Source organism: Sarcophilus harrisii, chromosome 1, assembly GCF_902635505.1.
Source record: "Sarcophilus harrisii chromosome 1, mSarHar1.11, whole genome shotgun sequence".
NCBI classification, from domain to species: domain Eukaryota; kingdom Metazoa; phylum Chordata; class Mammalia; order Dasyuromorphia; family Dasyuridae; genus Sarcophilus; species Sarcophilus harrisii.
In genome coordinates, this window is record NC_045426.1 from 198,790,521 (window position 1) to 198,814,993 (window position 24,473).

Genomic DNA, 24,473 nt, shown 5'->3' on the forward strand with positions numbered 1-24,473 from the left:
ACATCAACTTGTGTTGGTATTAAGCAGGAGAGATTATGTATGTCCAAAGTACTGGACCCACTTATGATAGCAATGAATATGAAATAAATATTAAAACTTTACTTCATAAAAGGACCACCTATTTATTTAATATATCCAAGGTAGTAGTCATTGCATCAGAGGTGAAAGGGACAATACAAGTTATTGAGTGTTGCTCTCTCATTTTATAGATGAGGTATTTGAGGCCCAGGGACATTAAGACACTTGCCCAGGGTCATACAAAAATAAAAGTGGCAGAAATGGGATCTGAACCCAGCTCCTCTAATTCCAAATTTGCCCTTTTTATCTCTAAGGTGCCTCCCAATTTAAAGGCCTTACTGTAATATTCAAAATTTGTTAATTACATAAGGTAGCATCTATTTTTAAAAATTTTTTAATCAGGGATACCAATATAGTTTTCCTCTATTACATAATGAAGGCATAAGAAGAAAACTCCACTTATTTACTTCATATGCTTAAGTTACAATAATTTAAAATTCCATTTTTTCCCCTTCAATTTGCTGTTGCAAAATAAAAATTTCAATATGGACAGAATTATCTTCTTAGGGTAAAACAGAAATAAAACAGCAATTGTTGGCATATATTTCAATATCTAACAATCAAACACTACACAATGTATATTCACAATATAACAAGGGAAATAATAATTTCTGAACATAAGTGGTTGCTTTTTATATAAATCATTTATTTTCCTGTGTAAAGGATTATATCAATATTCACATTAGCTGGATGGCAATTTCAATTTGCTCAATTTTCTTCTATAATCCTTGTCTCCAGGTGGGGATGGCCCTGTGAAGAGAAGTAGTAGATACGTCATAAGGAAATGAAAAATAGCTTTTAAAAAGTCTCTAACTTTATTTATTTACTTGTTTGTTCGTTTTATTTTTACCTGTGTGGTATATTCAGAAGAGGTCCTGCACCTGTTGGACCTCTCTCTTTTGTACGTTCTTCCCATCCTTTAGTAAGTTTGTATAATCTGGATGGATCCCGACTAACATTAACTTCAACCTGTCAATAGAAATGAAATCATAGCCTATTAATTATATTAACTAATAAATTAAAACTTACAAATTTATAATAGGACATAATAAAAAAGGCAATTTAAAAAACCAAACATTAATAAAAATTCAATGTTTATCAAATAATCACTTTTATGTTGCTCAACCGACCATTTTATTTTTCTAAAAAAGAGAGATTATATGTATTATTATTTTTTAAAATCAAGGCTTTCTAATTATATTATACAATAGCAACTTAATAATAAAAGTTATCCTTAAATACTTGGTATATTTCTTCTAATATACCCTCAAAATAAAGTTTCTATTCCAACCTAATGATAAGAATTACAGAAGAGAGTTTAGCAAACAGAAAACACAATAACACCAGAGAAGCTAAGCAATACCATTTTTATGCCAAAAAAAAAAAAAAAAGTATGACTCCCAAGTCTAATGTATGGGCAAGTATAAAAAAGGAAGAAAAAAATTGGAGAGCAAGAGTCAAGGAAGGGAAGAGAAAGAAGGATAAAAAGAGACATTTCTGTTTTTTAAAACATAGATATTTAACCAGATATTGTATCCTTAGTTGTTAAATTATGTCTTTTCCTACGGCAAGCAGTTAAAAATTTTAAAGGAGACACAATTAGGGGAAAAAAGCCAAGAAAATAAATTTGGGTTGTAAATGTTTTGTGTTTACATCTTTCTAAAGGGGTAAAAAAAAAAAATAGAATAATATTGTTGAGTATTTTCTAAAATAGGAATTCAGGTATAGTCTTAGGATATAGTACCTTTTCTTTTAATTTTGCCAATCTTCTTTCTTTTTCTATCTTTTCATTTTTCTTTGCTTGTCTCTCCAGAATCTTTAATTCAAGTTTATGTAAATCCTATAGAACATATGCAAAATAAAAAAGATGATTTCTGAAGACAAGGAAAATTAAAATTAAAAATTTCAAACATCTAGTTGTTTGCTGACTAAACTAAAAGTTAGATATCTGGGCTTTCTAATTCTGACTCCACCCTTAATAGTTGAATAATCTGTCAAACCCAATTCCTCTCTGTGGACTTCAATTTCCTCCTTTCTAAAATAAGAGGTCATTTAGTTCAAACCTCTAAGTTTATTCCCAATTCTAACATTATATGATTCTAAGATGTTTTTGAATGACCTTCAGATATCTTTAGTTATTAACGCTTTAAATTTCTGAGATATGGATTTTACTGTGATGTTTTCTAATGAACCAAATTTTGTCAAAATAAGTTGAGCATCCTAGGAGGTATACTATAAAACCAGTGAGGTCTGACTTGGAATATGACAGCCATCAATGAAATTAACATGCTACCAAACTAAAACTATCTGTCCCTGTAAGATTAGTATTTGTACAACTAAAAAAAAGTTCTCCCTAAAATTCCCATATACATATTTTTTTGGATGAGCTCCATAGGGTATCCATCTAAATGCATTATTAGTCAACCTATCAAATGGTCTAATCACTCTAGAAAACAATATGGAATCATGTAATAAAAGTAAACAAAATGTTCATATCCTGAGACCCAACAATTTCACTAAGAGAATAAGCATGATGACTATGACAATGTAAATTTTAAAATCACTAGAATGAAATAAAATTCTGAGTAAATGAAAAACCAATGATGGGCCTGAAGCTCAGAAAATTAAATACCTCCCTCTTTGTAGTAGAAGAGCAAGGGACTACTAAGGCAGAATGTTTATTTGTGTGTGTGTGTGTGTGTGTGTGTGTGTGTGTGTGGTATGTGTGTTGTACAAAACTATACATATAGATTATATGTATGTATATATTATATATACAACCAATATATGATAACTTATATACAAATACATACATGTACATTTACATATACGTATAGATAGTTAGGTAGATTCAAAAGGAATATGACTATCAGAAATGATAAGTGTTTTTTTTTTCTTAAATTCCTTTGTTAATAGGGGAGAGGTCCCCCATTCCTCCACCCCCGTGACTGTGATGTTAAGACAATAGGTTTCAATAAAATGTATTTTTAAAAAATATGATGATGAGGGGAACACTAGGAAAGATTATATGCACATATAGCAAGTATATAGACATATATATATATATCCACATACATATATACATAATTTATACATTTACACATATATGCAAAATGTCAATATATGTATAAACATAAACAAACATATATACTTACTCTCTCCTGAAACTTAGTAATTTCATTTTGAGCTGTTTTTCTTCTTTCTTCCCTTTCAGTCTTCTCCTTCATCTCTTTTTCAAGTTTCAACAATTCTTCCTGCTCTTTCTTCTGCTGGGTATGTTTTTCTAGCAATAATTTTAGTTGAGATTGGCGCTGATGTTCTTTCTGTTGCTTTCTCTCTTTTTCCTCCTCTTCTTTTAATTGAGATGTTTGTTTCATAGATAATTCCACAATTTTCTGTTTTTTCCAGGCTTCAATTGCTAATTTCTGTTTCTTTCTTTGCTCTTCTTTTTGTTTTGAGGAATCTTCTTGTTGAAGATCATTACTCCTAAGTATTTCCTCTGACTTTGTTTCCAACATTTCTTTCTTTTCTTGTTGTTTCTTTGCTTTCCATTTTTGAATAAACTAAATAAGTATTTAAAAAAAAAAAAAGGAAAGTGATGTTTAGTTTAAATCCCAGGTGATCATACTATAAACTCTTACTCTATATTTCCAAGAAAACGAAAAAGGATTCTTATTTAGTTAAATTTTAGAATTATTTTTAAGATTTTATTTTTTTAAACAATTTTTTTTCATAATCATTTTGAGAACTTGTCACGTTTTACTTTCACAATACTAATTATAAATTCTTTTGGTCTAATAGATTTATTCATACTTTTCAATTATTCTCCAGTTTGCGGTGTATTCCCTTTGCTAGGTTTTTTTATGTTTCTGTTCATCCCTTTTGCACTTTCATCTAGTCATCTTACTCCTATTTCCAATTTTCTTTTCTGGAGTCTCTTTTCTGTAACTGGCTTCTAGTCTGATGCTATATCAGAAATCAGTAGTGAAATAACTAAATTATTATATAAAAATTTAGTTCCAATTCAACCAATGTTAATTTTTAAATGAAGGGAATACATTATAAACTTTCTCCCAATCTTTAATAGTGCTATCTAGATCTTTCTTCACAGCACATAGCACTTATACCATTATTTGAAGAATAATTGTCAATAGTGGAAAGAGTAGTGACTTCTTAATCAAATATATCAATTTTTTTATCAAATATATTTTAATCTGAAAAAAATATGAATCATTTAACCAGAATTCAGATTCAAAATCATTCAATATGATACCTGAGTATCTGCTATGTATAAGACATTCTTATAGGCATTGTAGATGACATTTTTATATAAAATCAATAATTCTGAGTATCTTTAATGATTCAAAATTATTGTACAGGGTGTGTCCATGTTCTGAAAACGTTTGGAGACCCTTTCTCAACCCAAAATTTTCAGCAATATTTTAAGATACTATGTTTATCAAAACTTTTTTTAAAATGCCAAGTTAATTGTCCTTAAAGTTTAGCTACTTACCTAATAACAACAAAATAAACTAAACTTTCCCATAACATTTCAAGCAATTACTCATAGTCACAACATAATTACTAATATCTGAGCCATCATAAAATGGCATTTATTGATGATTCTTGATGGTATTTTCAGGATCCTAGGCATGATATAGCTATTATTCACTAAGAAACAACCCAAAGGATTTATATAAACACTGAAAAAAAGATGGAACTCGTTTCAGTCCACTACATATAAATCAAGCAGTATTTTGAAACTTTTAACTAAGAGAATTCATAATTATAATTTGTTTTACCTGATTTCTCTAGATTACTAGCTGATGAATATCCCAAATTCACTTATCATTTATGATAACTGGCATTCAAGTATGAACTACCTTTTGCTAACCAATCTTTGACTAATAAGGAAAGAAATTTATTTGTTATCTTTACTAATAAGGCAACAAGAAGGAAGTATTATACTACGGCTGAGAAAAAGGAGAAATTGAGAAACAAAAAGGTATAAAATCTGATGCAGGCAACAAACTAGTTGACAGACAAGAAAATCATATTTTAATATGCAAGTCCATGACAAACATTTAACACAACAAAACAATCATATGCCATGGCAGAAACAGACCAAAAGCTATATTTTACCAAATGTTTTTAAAAGCATTTTATTTTAAAAAATATAAGCCATAATTACTTAAAACTTATTGATACTAATGAAATGGTCTTTAGAATTTATTTATGTAAGTTCATATACACACATAACAGTTCCCAAGAGTCAGCTAGATGGTGCAATGGATAGAATGCCAATTCTAGAATCAGCAAGACCCTCAGACAATTATAGACAAGGCTCTTAAACTGTTGCCTCAGTTCCCTTCTCTGAAAATGGGGGATAAAAGGAATAGCATCTTCCTCCTAGGGTTGATGATTCACTAGTAAAAAGGGTGTTGTAAGGTTTAGTCCATGTTTCAGTCCATTCTTTCTCCACTATTCTGTTTGACTTCTGTTTTCACCCTGATATTCTAGTGTATAGTGAGAAAGAAATCTCTTAATAGTCTCTATTCCATAATGTTGTTGCTCTCAATTGTTGTTACCTTTATTGTATTTCTGTTATCTGGGATGTTTGAGAAGCAACTAATTTTATGTATAGTTTTCTTTCTAGAAATGTTTCAATTGCCTCTTTTCACTGAAAAGCATTTTTTTTCATTTGAAGTTAGACTCAGATTTGCAAGGTATGTTATCTTGGGCTGCATCTTGAATTAATTTTCTCTTCAGAACCAGAAGTTTCTGGTGGGTACAGAATAGTTTTCTATTATTCAAATTTCTTTTCCTCCATATTTGAAGATCCTTCTCCAGGTCAGTTACAGAATTTGTGGTTTTTCTGCATAATTATTTGACTATTAAGTTACCTGGAGTTTGAAACATGGGTTTTGTTGTTATTTGGAGGCAATCTGTATTGTCTTTCAAGTAGCATTTTGTTTTCAGTGTTCAGAAGTTCTGAGAAGTATCTTGTAATATTTCTTATCTGATAGTGTTCAGGCATTTTGACTTTTCATGTTCTTCTGGGATTCCTATGCACCTTGTCTTCAAGATCAATTTTGGAGAAGTCTGAGAGGTCATGAAGATCAGAGAAAATGGATATTTCTCCCTCTTGCTAGGCACATGACATAGAACTTGGAATTATTCTCTTCCAGTTTTGCATCTTGAACATCACCATTATTTATAGTAGGATTCTTGTTTTGTTTTATTTTGTTTATTTATTCATTCAGTTTTGCTTTCTAAATTGGGAATTTGTGTTAGGACCAGATTCTGTAACCTTCTGGAAGAAACGTCCAGGCTTTGTTTTATCTTTTCTTGGGTCTTGCTGCTGCCCTTCTTTTTTAGGGTGCTGAGTGCTGTGTAATTCATGGCTCTCCTAGGTAACTTAGGCTAGACACTGAAGCTTTCAGTATGCTCAAAGCTATCTGATCCAAGGTGATACATGACCACTGTCCTAAACAGAGCTTTGCAAGTTCTTGGCCCAGGCTAGGATCTGAGCAAAAGAACTAGACTTTGGTTGGCCTCAATCAATCAGATAGTAGTAAAGTGTGTAGGTTCAAAGGGACAGAAGGATAAGCTCTGCCTTGGTTTGCGCTCCCCCTCCTGGTTATTCCGTTACAAACTCTGGGTTAGATGAGACCTCTCTCCACTATTAGTCACACAGCGGCTGCTCACTTCTGTGCCTGTTTTCTATTGGTATACAGCCCATATATCACTCTTCTTGGTGCAGGCCCTTCTTCAGTTCACACTAGATTAGTTATGCAGCTATAGGGTATAAGCAACAGAGCTGCCAAGTCATACCTATTCCTGTGTCCTGCACTTTATCAGGTCCCTTTCTTCTTGCCCAAATCCACAGTCACAGGCACCTGCTCATTATTCCTGAGCTAGAAGTTCTTGGATGGCACCCTTTGTCTCTAGATCTGGTTCTCACTGCGGGCATATCTCCGTTTGTCTTTCTATATGGCATGAGGTGCAAAAATGAGTTCACTATGGTTTTTCCTTGGTTTCCCAATTAGAAGTAGGTCTGATGCTTTCCTAGGCCTTTGATGGAGCAGTGAGGCTTTCTTGGTTGATCCTTCTATTATTAGTTATTGTATCATTCTTCTTGATTAGATAGATAAACCTGCTTTCCCTTATCCAATAGTACTATAAAGTATAGTGCAATACATGAGATTTTGACAGCGTGGTTTTTAATCACAACTATAAGTTTTAAACCACTAGCTATAAGCTAGTTTCTGATTTCCTTATTGATAAATGGTAGATCAAATGTGACCTTAGTTGTTATGTAATTAGAGGAGATGAATGGCAAAAAAAGCAGATGCTGGGTATTTTTTGTGGGCTTTACCTTTTTTTTTTTTCATATTAATTGGATGGAAAACTTTTCTCTTTCTAATTTTACTTCCAGAAAATGCTCAATTTGGACTGATAAAGACCTCTTTTTAATCAAAATTGATGTCTTAAGTTTAAACATCATAAACCAAGTAACAAATGGATTATTTGATAACTTTGACTAAGACTTACAATGAACTGAACAAAGACTGTTTCTGTTGATCATTATTTAATTTACTGCAAACACTGTAACTTATACCCTTGATCTTCATGTAAGTGCTTAACCAAGAAGTCTTAAGGTTTTTACACTGTGATAAGCACACATTAAAATCTGATTCATCAGTTCCTTTTTTATCTTAAAAATATACCAATAACATATTATAATTAAGAGTATCAAATGATTAAAATGTGAAGCCATTTCTTCGCACTGTTTCAGTAGGATAAATATGATAAAGATTACATGCCTGATGCAGTTGGTTTTTAAGCACAGGAGTTGGAGGGGAAGGAAAGGACCAATGGTAAAGAACTAGTAACCTGCAGTAATGGGGATACAAGCTATGAGCAAATGAAGGTTTTCTATACATTTTTATAATATCTAGAGCATGTAAATTGGCATTTTTTCCATAATGCATGTTTTAAAGTTAAAAGAATATAGAACACAATTAAATAAAAAACAATTTGGGAGGGGAGACGTATCCTCAGCACATATCTCAAATCATTTATGGTATGCTATACTAATAGAGGATATTAATTAGTTAATTAACAGTACTAAATGGGGTTTTCTATTCATTTCAACGCTAAAGTTTTCCTTGATCTTTCAATACAAGCTTTATTTTATCTAAATGTAAACTTATGTTAATTCCTATATTTTAACATATTTAGAATTTTAATGTTTTAATTTTACCACTTTGAGTAATAAATAAAAAATATGCTGTTTATATTTTTATATTTATATTTAAATTTTTATAATTTTGATAAACAAATAAAGAAGTGAAAACAAACAAATCACAGACTGACCAAAGGTGATAACTGAACAGAAATATGCCCAAATACATATAAAACAAAAAATGTTACCTCTTTTTTCCTTTCTTCTAAAGACAGAAATTTTTGGTACCATTTCTCATGCAGCTGAACCTCATCTTCTGTTCTTCCAGGAAGACACACTAGAACTTCTTTCATATAGCTGGGCTTCCCTTTATGCTTATTTCTCACTTTTAGAAAATACTGATGATCATAATCATCCCATCCCCCTTGTCGTCCTCCTGCTTGCTGAAGAAACTTTTCAAATTCTACTACTTCTTCAGGAAGATTATTTAGCATCACTGTGTCCAAGGAAAATCTGCTTGATGGTACTTTGAAAGATCTCTCTGTTCCTGAATTACTCAATGCCCAGGTCTCTATTTTTCTCTCCAAAGCATTTAGTTCATTACTAGTTATTTTCTCTTCTTTAATAAGATCTTCATATCTAAAATTAAGGATAATATTTGAATAGTCAGCTTTTTAAAAATATACATGTCAATCTTCCAACATGGTAATAAAGAAAGAGCAATGAATTTTCATTGTTGACATCATCAATTTCAATGATAGGAACAAGAATTAACATCTTAACAGTGAAAGAGATTGAAAAAATAAAAATAGAAAAGAAGAATTCAAAAAACTATTCTAAGTTGAAACTATTTAACATAGCTATCAAATAATCTGTAAACTTCAACAAGTCCTGAAGATAATTGCTATATTATAGAGTAAAACAAAGAATACTCAATGATAAAACTCAGTCTGAAGACTGTTACATTCAACACAATCAGTTTAAGAAGATAGAGAAATGTATAAAACAATTTAAAATATATATATAAAAAACTTTTTTTAAACTTGGTACTTGGAATTTTAGAGATATAGGTTGGACTAGCTCAACTCTGAGACCTACAGGTAGAAAGCAACATGGGATTATCAAAATCTATGCCAAGGGAATGCAAAATCTGTCAGATTCTATCAAGTTAGAAAGGTTTTTTTTTTTAAGAATAGGCTTCCTGACAGACTGTTCACTCTTTGGAAAATCAGAGTAGATAAAAACAATAACTAGTATTTATATAGTGCTTTAAGGTTTACAAAGTATTTCACAAATTATCTTATTTTATCTTTATAAAAATCAGGGATTTAAATGCTATTATTATTCCCATTTTATAGTTAAGAAAACTGAGGCAGGAAGTGGTGAAGTGACTTGCCCAGGGTCTGAGGCTACATTTGAACTCAGGTCTTCCAGACTACAGCAGCACAGTTAAGTACAGAGAAGTTCATCACCAAAAGGTTAGCTACTGGATGACAAATCTGGGCCTCTGCAATACAGAGGAAAAAGGGAAGAGAATAAATATTTACTAAACCTCGATCATATGCAGGCACTTGTACAAAACACTTTAGAAATATCATCTCTTGGTCTCTCACAACAATTCTGTGATTATTATCTCCATTTACCAACTGAGGAGACTGAGGCAGAGAGAGATTAAATGATTTGCCCAGAATCACCCAGTTAGTATGTAGAAATGGCAGTATTTGGAACTCAAGGACTTCTGGACTTCAGACCAAGCACTGTATCCATTGAATCATCTTAAAAAATGAATCTCAAGCCTATATTGCCCTCTTCTATAGTGATAATCACTGCTAGTCAGACAAGCAGTTAGATTAGAATCATACAGTTCTCTTCCTATAAACATTAATTTAATTATTGGTGCTTTTAATATGCAATCTTTATCCAGTGATGATCTAATATGTTCCAAGAGGAAAAAATTCATTCTATAGTGACATTATAAATGAACAGAAAAAAAATGATTTGCAGTTAAGTTCAATGATTAATAACTAATTCTCCTCAGAGAGGAGAATGAAAGAAGAAATCACATTTGAAATTATTATTTTGTATTTCAGTGAACATCAGGTCACTTTACCTATTCACAATAAACTTAATACAAGATAAAGGAACAGAAATTCAAGATCTTCCAAACCAAGTTAACATATACATATCCAATGGCTTCAATACAAGAGTGAGTACAGAGGAAAATGGCAAAAAAATGTTGGAAACATTTTCCACTTCAGTGGAAACACTAAAGAAAAAGAGATGCCAAAACCATCTAGATTACTCAAAAGCCTAATGTCTATATTACATGAATACTTTTTTCAAAAAGAAGCAGTATGTATTTCTTAAGCCTGCACATTATGGGGAATGTATTTGTTGGATGTTTTTGCTTTGTCAAATTAAGAAAAGATAGGTTGTTTTTTTTTTTTTAACACTTTTAATTTTATAAGAAATGAATAAGAAGGTATTGGATATGGAAAAATCAGCAGCATCATGAAAATCACTATGTAAGAAAGAAACTTATTGGCTACTGATTTGGGGTTTTGTCATGTCTCTATATAAATGAAAATAAGGAAAAGAATTAGATTTTAAAGTCTCATTAAAAAGTATCTTGTCTTTTAAAAGTTCAATCAACATGTATGCACATTAAAAGTGCACTTGAAAAAAGAATAACAATGTAAGTCATCCCAAATTGCTTTTGTATAGTCTTAAAACTAACATTAACAACAGAGTGAAAATAAACTTGATTGATTTAAAAATTAAAATATTTTAAAACATACATCTGTCTCTGGTCTTCTTTAAAAGTATTGATTGCATTTTCAATTTCTTCCATCATTTCTCTTAGTTTTTCAACAACTGTTTAAAAAAAAAAAGGAGAAAACAATCTTATCACATTTTCTTTACTTTAATGTTCTAATATAAATTTTTTATAGTAATTTTTTATTGACAGAACCCATGCCAGGGTAATTTTTTTACAACATTATCCCTTGCACTCACTTCTGTTCCGATTTTTCCCTCCCACCTTCCACCCTCTCCTCTAGATGGCAAGCAGTCCTATATATGTTGAATATGTCGTAGTATATCTTAGATACAGTGTATGTGTGCAGATCCAAACAGTTTTCTTGTTGCACAGGGAGAATTGGATTCAGAAGGTAAAAATAACCCGGGAAGAAAAACAAAAATGCAAACAGTTTACATTCATTTCCCAGTGTTTTTTCTTTGGGTGTAGCTGCTTCTGTCCATCATTGATCAATTGAAACTGAATTAGGTCTCTTTGTCAAAGAAATCCACTTCCATCAGATTACATCTTCATACAGTATCGTTGTTGAAGTATATAATGATCTCTTGGTTCTGCTCATTTCACTTAGCATCAGTTCATGTAATTCTCTCCAAGCCTCTCTGTATTTATTCTACTGGTCATTTCTTACAGAACAATAATATTCCATAACATTGATATACCACAATTTACCCAACCATTCTCCAATTGATGGACATCCATTCATTTTCCAGTTTCTAGCCATTACAAACAGGGCTGCCACAAACATTTTGGCACATACAGGTCCCTTTCCCTTCTTTAGTATCTCCTTGGGGTATAAGCCCAGTAGAAACACTGCTGGATCAAAGGGTATGCACAGTTTGATAACTTTTTGAGCATAATTCCAGATTGCTCTCCAGAATGGTTGGATGCGTTCACAACTCCATCAATAATGCATCAATGTCCCAGTTTTCTCACATCCCCTCCAACAATCATCATTATTTTTTCCTGTCATCTTAGCCAATCTGACAGGTGTGTAGTGGTATCGTAGAGTTGTCTTAATTTGCATTTCTCTGATTAATAATGATTTGGAACACTCTTTCACATGAGTGGTGATAATTTCAATTTCATCATCTGAAAATTGTCTGTTCATATCCTTTGACCATTTGTCAATTGGAGAGTGGCTTGGTTTCTTATAAATTAGAGTCAGTTCTCTATAAAGAAATGAAGCCTTTATCAGAACCTTTAACTGTGAAGATGTTTTCCCAGTTTGTTGCATTAGTTTTGTTTGTACAGAAACTTTTTAACTTGATGTAATCAAAATTTTCTATTTTGTGATCAATAATGGTCTCTAGTTCATCTTTAGTCACAAATTTCTTCCTCCACAAATCTGAGAGATAAACTATCCTATGTTCCTCCAATTTATTTATAATCTCATTCTTTATGTCTAAATCATGGAGGCATATTGATTTTATCTTGGTAAACGGTGTTAAGTGTGGGTCCATGCATTCTAATATAATTAGTATATATGAAATTAGAAACAAAAACTCAACTTTCATTCCACTTAAAAAAGTTTTTAAGTACAAAAACAGTGGCAAAAATACTAATCTTAGAAAAATGACATAGTAGAAAAACCCCTGAACTAGGAGTCAATATTCATTTGTTCACTAATTAGTTCTTATCTTGAATAAGAATCTCTCTGTAGTTTAGTTCCCCCTCTACAAAATATAGAAATCTACCTTGTCTTACCACAAACATACTGGGATGATATGAAAGCAGCAGTATTATTAGTTATAGTAACATCACTATCTTAACTAACACTAAATGTTAAATGTTCTATATCACTAAGACAGATAATGTAAAGTACAGTATAGTTTTCACAAACAATGCTAGAAATTGTCTTTGTTCTTTCCATTTTGTTTATGCATTGGGTCTTTGCATAATTAATGGTAAAAGCATTGATATCTTTCCCTTTCCCCAAGATAATTTTTAACACACAAAAAGTATACTTACATTCTGGTGTAGATTTTACGTCTTTTAACTGCTGCTGAAGCCTCTTTACATTGTTATGTATTTTTGCCAAGTGTTGCTGGATTTGAGCTCCTGTAGAAATACCAAGTTAAAAATAAATACTTCTATTAGAAATATTTTTACAACTCAGAAATTCTTCTCAAGACTTGGAAAACACTCCATACCAAAATAAGGTCAAAATGGGTACATGATTTAGGTATAAAGGGTGATACTACAAGCAAATTACAAGAGCAAGGGATAGTTTACCTATCAGATCTTTGGAGAAAGGAGAAAGTTACAGCCAAAGAAGAATAAAAGAACATTATGAAAGGCAAAATGTGACAACTTTGATTATATTACATTAAAAAGGTTTTGCACAAATAAAACTAATGCCGTCAAGATCAGAAGGGAAGCAGAAAGGTGGAAAACAATTTTATTGGAAACAATCAGTATTTCTCATAAAGGCCTCATTTCTAAAATATATAGAGAACTGATTCAAATTTATAAGAATACAAGTCATTCACCAACTGATATTTGGTCAAAGGATATGAATAATTTTAAGATGAAAAAATTAAAACCATCTATAGAAATATGAAAAAAGTACTCTAAATCACTACTGATTAGAGAAATGCAAATTAAAACAACTCTTGAGGTACCACTTTATACCTCTCAGATTGGCTAAAATGACCGGAAAAGATAATGATTAATGTTGGAAGGGACGTAGGAAAACTAGGACACTGATACATTGTTGGTGTTGTGAAATGACCTAACCATTCTGGAGAACAATCTGGAACTCCGCATACCCTTTGACCCAGCAGTGTCTCTACTGAGTCTGTATCCCAAAGAAATCATAAAAGAGGGAAAAGGACTCATATGTGCAAAAATGTTTGTAGAAGTTCTTTTTGTTTTGCCAAGGAATGGGAAAATCAATAGATGCCCTTCAACTGGAGAATGGATGAATAAGTTATGGTATATTAAAGTAATGGAATATTATTGTTCTATTAAAAATGATGATGAACAAGGTAATTTTAGAAAGGCCTGGAAAGATTTACATGAACTGATGCTGAGTAAAGCAAGCAAAACCAGAAAAACACTGTATACAGCAATGGCAGAATTGCGCGATGATCAAATTTGCTTCTTTTCAGTGGTTCAATGATCTAAGACAATCCCAATAAACTTTGAATAAAAACATCATCTACATGAAGAGGAAGAATTATAGAGAATGAATGTAAATCAACACATACTATTTTCATCTTTTTTTTCCCACATAGTTTTACCCTTTTGTTCTGATTTTTTTTCTCCCAATATAATTCTTATAGAAATATGTAAAAAAAAATGTGTGTATGTATATATATATATATATATATATATATCAAAAAATGTTTTTATATGTAACTGAGAAAAATAAAAATGATTTAAAAAAATTTTTTAAACTTGGAAAACAGTCACTTTAATACTGATGAAGTCTGTAGCAGGGTTACACAAAACAGAATTTGATGTTTTGGAAAATCTTTGCTCATACCACTGATAATAATTTTGCTTATTATGAGTAATACTGAACGTTCAATGTTAAATTCTGAATAACTCTAAAAGCTTATTCAAATTTTATTGTACTGAAATTTTGTTCACCAAATAACACACCATAAAAATGAAAAATTAGTTAACTTGGGTTGAGGATTTAAAAAAAATACTTTTATTGATTTTCCCAAGTAATATTTCTTAAGGATTGTAAAATAAATTAACTATTGTTTTTAAAGCTTCTAAGAGTTTCAAATTTTCTCCCTCCCTTCCATGCCCTCTCCTTGAGACAGGCAACTTTATTTCTATTATAAATTTGAGGTCATGCAGAACATTTCCATATAACCCATGCTGCAAAACACATACACACCTCAAAAGTAAACAAGTTTTAAAAAATATCCTTCAATCCGCATTCAGAATCCACCAGTTTTTTCTCTAGTTAGACAGCACTTTTCATCATGGGTTTACTAAAATTAGATCTATAGGTCTTTTGGATTATTGTACTGATCAGAACAGTGAAATCTTTCATAGTTAAGCATCCTTACAATATTACTGATACTATGTGCAATATTCTCCCAGTTCTGCACACTTCACTTTGCATGAAATCGTTTTCCTAGATATTTCTGAACCCACCCTATTCATCATTTCTTATAGAATAATATCCCATCACAATTATGTATCACAATTTGTTCGACCATGCTCTGATAAACATTCACTCAATTCCAATATTTTGCCTATACAGCCTCACAAAAAGTTGACACTTTTTTTTTACAGAAAGGTCTATTTTTGCTTTTATTTTGTCTGAGATCTTGATTGTTCTTCTTTTTACTTCACTGAAGCTTAATAACTGATTTTGCTTCAGTGAAGTAAAATATTATATATATGTAATATATATATCACATATATATATTATATAATATTTACTTATATATATATAGTTATTTTAATTTTGTTTATTTGAAGTGTTTCTTGTAAACAATGTATTGTAGAGGGGATGTGGGAAAACTGGGACATTGATGCATTGTTGGTGGAGTTGTGAACGAATCCAACCATTTTGGAGAGTAGTTTGGAACTATGCTCAAAAAGTTATCAAACTGTGCATACCCTTTGATCCAGCAGTGTTACTACTGGGATTATATCCCAAAGAGATTATAAAGAAGGGAAAGGGACCTGTATGTGCACGAATGTTTGTGGCAGCCCTTTTTGTAGTGGCTAGAAACTGGAAACTGAATGGATGTCCATCAGTTGGAGAATGGCTGAATAAATTGTGGTATAATGAATATTATGGAATATTACTGTTCTGTAAGAAATGACCAACAGGATGATTTCAGAAAGGCCTGGAGAGACTTACACGAACTGATGCTGAGTGAAATGAGCAGGACCAGGAGATCATTATATACTTCAACAACAATACTATATGATGACCAGTTCTGATGGACCAGGCCATCCTCAGCAACGAGATCAACCAAATCATTTCTAATGGAGCAGTAATGAACTGAACTAGCTATACCCAGAAAAAGAACTCTGGGAGATGACTAAAAACCATTACATTGAATTCCCAATCCCTATATTTATGCACACCTGCATTTTTGATTTCCTTCACAAGCTAATTACAATATTTCAGAGTCTGATTCTTTTTGTACAGCAAAATAATGTTTTGGTCATGTATACTTATTGTGTATCTAATTTATATTTTAATGTATTTAACATCTACTGGTCATCCTGCCATCTAGGGGAGGGGGTGGGGGGTAAGAGGTGAAAAATTGGAACAAGAGGTTTGGTAATTGTTAATGCTGTAAAGTTATCCATGCATATAACCTGTAAATAAAAGGCTATTAAATAAAAAAAAAAAAAAACCCAAAAAACAATGTATTGTATAGGTTTTAATTTTTAATTTATTCTGCAATGTTTCCGTTTTAAGGGTGAGTATATCCTATTCACATTCAGTTAAGATTACTAAATGCATTTCCCTCCATCCCATTTTGTTCTCCCTAACCTCTCTTTTTGTGCTACACTTCCTCTAAAATCTGTTTTGCTTCTCGGCAATGCCTTTTTTAAAAATAGACATTCCCTTTTATCACACCCTCTTTTACTTATATCTTTCCTTTACTACTTCCCGGTTGGGTAAGATAGATTTTTATTACCAACTGAATATGTACATGCATTTCCCCTTTTGGAACTGATTTAGAATGAAGTTCAGGTATTACCTCCCCCAACTAGTTTCTCTTCCACTGTATATGTTCTTCCTTGTTTGCCCTTTTTATGAGATATTTTTTCCCATTTGTCCTCTTTCCTCCCCGGATATTCCTCTTTCTCACTTATCCTTTTTTTTTTTTTATACTTCATCCCAACATAAATGACTCACTCCCATAGCCTCTTTTTATGTAGGATCCTTCTAACTGTCCTAATGATAATAAAGGTCTTACGAGATGTATGAATCATCTTCCCATAGTGAAAGGTTAACATATTAAACTTCAGTCCCTTATAATTTTTCTTTTACATTTAGCTTTTTATGTTTCTCTTGAGTCTTGTTTTTGAAAGTCAAATTTTCTATTTAGCTTCAGTCTTTTCATCAGGAATGACTGAAAAATCCTCTATTCCATTAAATAGTTTTTAAAACAAACAAACAAATCATGAATGAATATATTGAGTTTTGCTAGGTAAGTGATTCTTGGTTGGAATCACAGCTCTTTTGCCTTCTGGAATATCATATTCCAAGTCCTCTGCTCTTTGTTTGACTTTGACTATAACTCTATATTATTTGAATGATTTCTTTTTTTCTACCTGAAGTATTTTCTCTTTGATTTGGGAGCTCTGGAATTTGTTTATGACATTTCTGTGAAATTTCATTTTGCGATCTTTCAGGTGGTGATTAGTGGATTCTTTCAGTTTCTGTTTTACCCTCTGGTTTCTATGATATACAGACAATATCCTTACTAATTTCTTGAAATATGTCTAGGCTCTCTTTTATGATGGTCTTCAGATTCAAGAATTCTCAAAAAGTATGCCTCCTCGATCTATTTTGCCAGCCAGCTGTTTTTCCAACGAATCATTTCATATTTTCTTCTATTTCTTCATTCTTTCAGGCTTTGGTTTATTGTATCTTGAAATTGTATGAAGTCATTAGCTTCTACTTGCTCAATTCTAATTTCTAAAGAATTATTTTTTGTGTAAAGTTTTGTATCTCTTTTTTGGCCAAATATATTTTTTGAAGTGTTTTGTTTTTTTTCTTCAGGTTTTTTGTGCTTCTTTTATCAAGCTGCTAATTGTAATTTCCTAATTTTCTTCCTTTGTTTTCATTTCCTTAAGTACTTTTTCTCTACTATTCTTGATCTGAAAAAAATTTTTTAGCTCTTCCAAGAATTCTTGTTGGTCTTATATCCAATTTATGTTTTTGCTTTTCACTTGTCTTCTGAGCTTACCTCAATTTTCTGTCTCCATGGTATTTTTTATAGTAAGTTTTGTTTTGTTTGTTCATATTCCCTTCCCTCAATTTCTTAATTTAGATCTTTGTCTTTATGTTAATGTTGGTCTCTCTTCCAAGTAGTTGAGAGAGTAAGGGGAAGAGTCGGTCCTCCAGCTTTAGTATTTTTTTTACAATCTTATTTTCAGAAGTAGTTTGGAAGTTTTCAGTGTTTCCAAGGTTTTGTGATATGGGGAGAAGTGAGGTAGATCACTGTTCTTTTGGTTGGCATTGAGGTCCACAACAATTATTTCTATGGACAACAAATATATATGTATCTCTTTAACTTATTTTACTTTCAGGATGTTCATGTTCAATTGGGAAGAAGTAACTGAGGGTATTGTTTTAAAACAACATCATTTTAACAACTTGTAAATTGATCAAGTTTTGATATAACTAAATCTCAAGGATTTAGATTCCAGAATTCTTCTATTCAGGTCTAACAGATAATAAAAATTTAAGCTTAATAAGATTGTTAGTGAAGTTAGTGAAGATTGCTATCTATGACTCATTTCTTTTATATCTGATATAGGCCACTTAAGCCCTGGGATTCTTTTTTTTTTTTTTTTTAATATATAGAAAATAAGCTTTATTCTCTTTTTTTAAAATTTATTTATTTTTTATTTAATAGCCTTTTATTTACAGGATATATGCATGGGTAATAAGCCCTGGGATTCTTGCTTTCACCTTTGATGTTCTTAAAGAATAAATCATGTTCTCGGTGTACATTATACTTATTCTGGGAACAGAATTATTTATTAGCAAGTGCTTAGGAAACAAACACTTAATGTGTTTTGGCGCAAAGAATAAATTAAAGATTGTGACAGTTGTTGAGTTCCTCCACCCAACTTGCACTTGCCTCCCCCAGCCTCCAGATGTAACACCAGCTCTTTTTCTTCTTAAGGGTTTAAACCAGCCACAGTTCACCATAGATATATCTGCTCTCATTATTGACAAAGGCTCTGGAATACACGAAGCTGGCTTTTCTGAAACGATTTCCCCACTGGCTGTCTTCCTTTCCATCTTAGGGTATCCTGCAGCTTTGTACATTGCCATGCAGGTTGTGCTATATCTGTATGCTTCTGGTTGTAACCCGGGCATTGTGATGGATTTTGGTTATGGTCTGACACATTGTGCCACCTATAAAGATTTTGCCCTTTTCCATGCCATCATCTGGCTGGCTCTGACTTGACAGACTACCTCATGAAGACCCTGACCAAGAGAGGGTACAGTGTCATTCCCACAGATGAAAGGGAAATTGTGTGTAACCTCAAGAAAAAGCTATGTTAGTTATGTCACCCTAGTATTCAAGAAGGCAAATTGCTACATTCTCTGGAAAAGAGCTATGAACTCCCTGATGGCCAGGTTGTTACCACTGGCAGTGAAAGAAATTCTCTTCCAACTATCTTTCTCAGTTGGGAAATCCATAAAACTACCTTCTACTTAATCATGAAATGTGACTCACATCCATAAGGATCTGTGTGCCTACCCCATGTGGTCTGTCAGCACCTCCATATCCCCAGGCATTGCAGACAGGATGCAGAAGATTACAACTCTATTTCCCTGTACAATGAGAATTAAAATCATTATCCCACCTGACTACAAATACTGTGGATTGGAGGCTCCATTCTGGCATCTCTTTCCACCTTCCAAAAAATGCAATTCAGCAAGTGGGAGTATGATGAATCTGGGCCCTCCACTGTCCACCACAAATGATTCTAAAAGGACCATTTGTGGATTTGGGTAGGTTGGATGTTTGTTTCTGTTTTTTGTCAAAGCATACGGCATGATAATTGCCCCTCCCCCAAAAGAGATGAGATTGATATGAAAGTCATTTGTTTTTTGTTTTTGTTTTTGTTTTTGTTTTTTGAGCAGGGCTTGACTCAGGATTTAAAAAGTAGAAAAATAAAGGTGATGAGCAGTCTTAAGTACATTAGAGGCAAACATTCCCAAAGTGATACAATGCATCTTCAAGACTGTGCCTTTGCTTTGGTTTTTTTAATAGTCATTCCAAATATTGTTACTGAAAGTTACTTAGCTCTATGAAGACTACTGTCCTAGCAACTTAACAAAAATCCAGACAGGGCAGTAGAGAGGAAGAAAGTTACTAGAATTACTTTACATGAAAATTATGTAATGCTTAAAAAAAAAAGTTTTTGTAGCTTCTGCCTTAATACTTTCTCTTTTTAAAAAGTTAAATTGAAAGCCATAATAAATGACCACCTAAATTCCATCCATGCTCCCAGCATAAATATGAAGACTTTATAATCTTCCCAAGAGCTGTTTAAGATATATGTCAGAACTTGAGGAACTGGAGGAACTTTACCTGTACACTTGAAGGGACCCGGAAACTCTAAAACTCCTTTAAGGAGAGATTCTCCTTAAATCTTGCCACTGTGGGTACCCCACCCAAGAACAAGCAGCTTCATTCTGTAATTTAGGTGGGGCTGGTTGAGTTCAGAGCTAGAGATACCAATCCTATTGAATTAAAGAGACTCATTCAATTCTATTCAAATTCAGCTCAAGCTGAAATCCAGCTCGTAGATAAAAAGAGCCAACTTGGAACTCCACTCATATCCCCCTTTAGCTTGAAGCCAAGGCTTATAAAAACTGCAACTTGGAACAACTCTTTGCAGAGGACCTAAGATGCCAAGGAATCTCTCTTCCTGGCATAGCAGCAAGCCTCTGCTCACTGGAATAATATTCTCTTCCAGTACTACCCTCTCTTTATCCTCACCTATTTCCCTAACAAGACTTTATGCCTCTCTGTCAGGATTTTTCTACTAGAAACTTTAATTAGGCTGACTTCCCAAAACCAATAATAAACCTCTTTTATCAGTCTAGCCTTTTTGGGTCTGTAAATTCCTTTACAGAGAATCTCTGCGCTACCAGAAGGGGATTTTTCAAAACTCCCTACCCTTGTGCTGAATCCCAAGGAGGTGCAGGGGAGCCTCCATTTGATTCTCTGAACCCTGAACCTACCACTAGACCTTATCATTTAACTCTAACCATCAGAAATCCTAATCTCATTTTGGTTCCCTAAAGCTAGACTTCATCATTTGGTTCCCTGACAAAAGAGAACCCTAAAACCTAAACCTCATCACACTGACTTAGACCAGTTCAAATAAAAGTCCACAAGTTAAAGAAAAATTTTGTGAGAGAACACACCATAATCTGCATTTCCCTACAACCTTGTCTTTGTGCTACTGCTGCTCCCTTTATCAGGAATGCCTTTCCCATGCCAACTCTCTTATCTAAATCCAAGAATCAGATCAAATGCTATGAAATTCTAATCTCCACAGTCAAAAGTAATCCTTCCCTTCCCTGATATTCTATATTTCTTTGAATATTTCTTATTGTGCTGTCATAGTCTATTTTGTGTAGTAATTATTTGTTTTCATTTCTCCTCTCAGACCACAAACTTTAGTACAACAGAAATAGTTTAATTTTTATCTGCATAGCATCTCTTCATAGTGGATGCTCCATAAACAATTAATGGCAGTGAAAATTAAGACATTCCACAAAAAAATCTTGAATTTCTTTATAATTTACAATATACTGAAGGAATTGGGTCTTATGTTTCCTACTAACTCATATCTTTGAAAGGCAGTTTTTAAAATGATGCAAAGTAATATACTATAATGCTGTAGGAAATGTGAAAGAGATAATTTAAAAGAAACCTGGGAAAACTTGTATAAGAATACAATTTATACTATAACAACATTGTAAAAATAAAATGAAAAACTTAAATCAGATCAATGGGATAAAATTAATTAAATCTCAAAAAGATGATGGAATAAATATGCAGGATGAAATACAGTTTGAAAATGGCTAATAATAGGAATTCATTTTTTTAAACAAGGTATATTTATTATAAAGTTTTAGTTTTTCTTTTGTTTTTCCAGGAGACATGAGGGGAGAAAAATACTTATAGGTGAAAAAATTAATTTTCAAATGATTAAAACTCATAGTCAGGAGGAAAAAAAAAAAACTGGCAAATTCTGACTCTTAATAAGTTGTAGTATGGTTTCTTAAACCATGAGCTCTCTTCATAACAATAAGCCCTTTTGACTTAAAACATTTTACTATATGATCAACCATTATTTCACCCATAAGCACTATTTCTGCTATTAATTAGTCTTCGATTTTCTACTGTTATTCTCAGACATTTTTAAATACAAAATTAATATGGTAACATTCGTTCATTCAATAAAAATTAAATGATCACTTATTATGTGCAAGGAACTATGCCTAAGACTAGATTTGAGGAAAAAAACCAAAAAACTAGAATTGAAACTACTTTTCACCCAAGTTGTATAAATAAGAGCTATCTCATGTCTGTGAACTGCAATTTGCTCATCTATTAAATGGAGTAACACTATCAATGTAGTACCAATATCATAGGATTGTAGAGAGGATCAAATATATGTAAAGTGTAATATAAATGTTAGATATCATTATGATAAGGATAATCAAGATGCTCTCCTTTAATACAGGACTACACAGTACAATTAAGCAGGTGGAGTAACCCCAAGAATCAATTTGTTTTATAATGGAAATTATTACTAACTCATAAATATAATACACAAATACACACCACACCCCCCCCCCCCCCCCCTCCCCCCCCCCCCCCCCCATAAACTATAGGATAAATATGCCAATATCTCTTGATCTCTGGACTTTTTCTCCAGCTCTCTCCCAGGTCTAGAACGCTCTCCTTTCACACTGTTACTACAGTAACAGTGGCTTCCATTAAGTTCCAATTGAAATCTTACCTTTCACAGGAAGCTTTTCCTGATAGCTTTTAATTCTTGTGCCTTCACTCTTCTGGTTATTTCCAATTTATCTTGTAAATAGCTTGTTTATATAAGTTGCTTGTATATTATCTCCCCTATTCAATCATAAGCTTAAGAGGAGCTTCTTTTTTACCTTCTTTTCATCCTCAATGCTGACCATAGAGTCTGGCAAGTACTAAGAACTTAACAAATCCTAAATTGGCTGCCAGACTGAAACAATAAGTATTTATTATGCATGAACTATGCATAGTTCAGTGGCCATACAAAGACAAACATAAAACTGTTCTTCCTTATCTTTAAGGAGTTTATATTCTATCAAAGAAGAAAATATTTATAGATATAAATTCATATAGAATACATATAAAATAAATGAGATAATACTAAAAGGGAGAACACTAGCAGTTGGTGAACTCAAGAAAAGCTTCACTGCACACCAAAACACTGCACTTGAAAAGAGGATAAATGTGAGTAAAGCTGTAGGATAGCAACAAGAAGATTAAGCAACTGATTAGATATTTAGGGTATAGGAGAGTAAGAAGCTAAGATTAACACCAAAGTAAAAAATTACCACTTAGGATAAATATAGTCCATACAATATCAAAACACAAGACAACTGTACAATTTTATTGCCTGTAATAGTCTTAGTATAGAAGGAGCTTACTTTCTGTTTTCCTGTTGTTAACCAGTTTATGTTCAAGTTCTTCCAGCACAATAAAATCAATTCGGAAGTCATTTTTTTTGTTGTAGAGATGACCATTTTTATCTTTTTCTATATTAGCAACTCTTAAAGGAAAGAAACACATTGTGAGAAGTCTAACTTGAAAACATTTTAAATTAGTTTAAGCATGGAAATACATTATTGTGCATTAAGACAGCTATATTAAGATAAATTATAATTTAAATTCAATAAAATGTATGTTTATCAAGTTATAATTTCTCATGTTTACCTCTCCATGACAGACAATGGAAGAGGTATGAATTCGAATAATTTGTTCAATTTTATTCCTGACCTCTTCCATCTTCACTGCCTCCCACATTGGCTTTACTAAGATATTCTGAAAGGATTGGGTTTTTTGTTTTTTAAATACACAAACTAATGATTTAATTTGTAGATTTTTTTTTTAATGTGATGATAATTCTATTTTTAATGTCATGATTGATTTTATGAATTATCTTGATTACGGACTAATAGAACATTAAAAAGGTATTTGTCAAGCCAGGCAAAATTATAAACTATGTTTTTGTTTATTATTTCTTCTCAAGAATAGAGAAAAACTATTTCTAATATTCTTACACTTTATTTTACTTTATCAGTGAATTTTCTATAGCAGCATTTTTCAGAAACTAGGAAATACATTTTTTCCTAAACAAATTCTATCAATAGAACTGTTGTGCCACAGTTCTCTTTTATTGTCCTGCCTCAGTTTCCCTAAATTGTTCTGCCTCAGTTCCTAATTGTTCTGTTCAATTCTGCAAGACCATTCCTCCCTCCTAATCATAAGGAGATAAGGAGATAGACATTCCATTTTAGGCATCATCAAAATGTTGGCTGCTTCTCCCCATTCTGTAATCCCAATGATCAGATATCCTCCATGCCTTCCCCCACCCTGTCAGAACCGGATTGTTAGTCCTGTGTTCCTGCTCTCA

At 32.3% G+C, this 24,473-nt stretch overlaps 1 protein-coding gene across 1 annotated transcript in view; it reads right to left on the reverse strand.

The window, feature by feature from the left end:
• Positions 1 to 670: 670 nt before the first annotated feature.
• CCDC112 (coiled-coil domain containing 112) overlaps positions 671 to 24,473 on the reverse strand; it is a 34,819-nt gene continuing 11,016 nt past the window's right edge. The window contains exons 3-10 of the mRNA XM_003759498.2: positions 23,488 to 23,609; positions 13,053 to 13,142; positions 11,065 to 11,140; positions 8,515 to 8,905; positions 3,234 to 3,641; positions 1,823 to 1,918; positions 929 to 1,047; positions 671 to 828 (exon numbers count right to left, since the gene is read on the reverse strand). Coding sequence (XP_003759546.1) covers positions 798 to 828; positions 929 to 1,047; positions 1,823 to 1,918; positions 3,234 to 3,641; positions 8,515 to 8,905; positions 11,065 to 11,140; positions 13,053 to 13,142; positions 23,488 to 23,609 — 1,333 coding nt within the window. The 3' untranslated portion in view covers positions 671 to 797. The remainder of the gene's footprint in view (positions 829 to 928; positions 1,048 to 1,822; positions 1,919 to 3,233; positions 3,642 to 8,514; positions 8,906 to 11,064; positions 11,141 to 13,052; positions 13,143 to 23,487; positions 23,610 to 24,473) is intronic.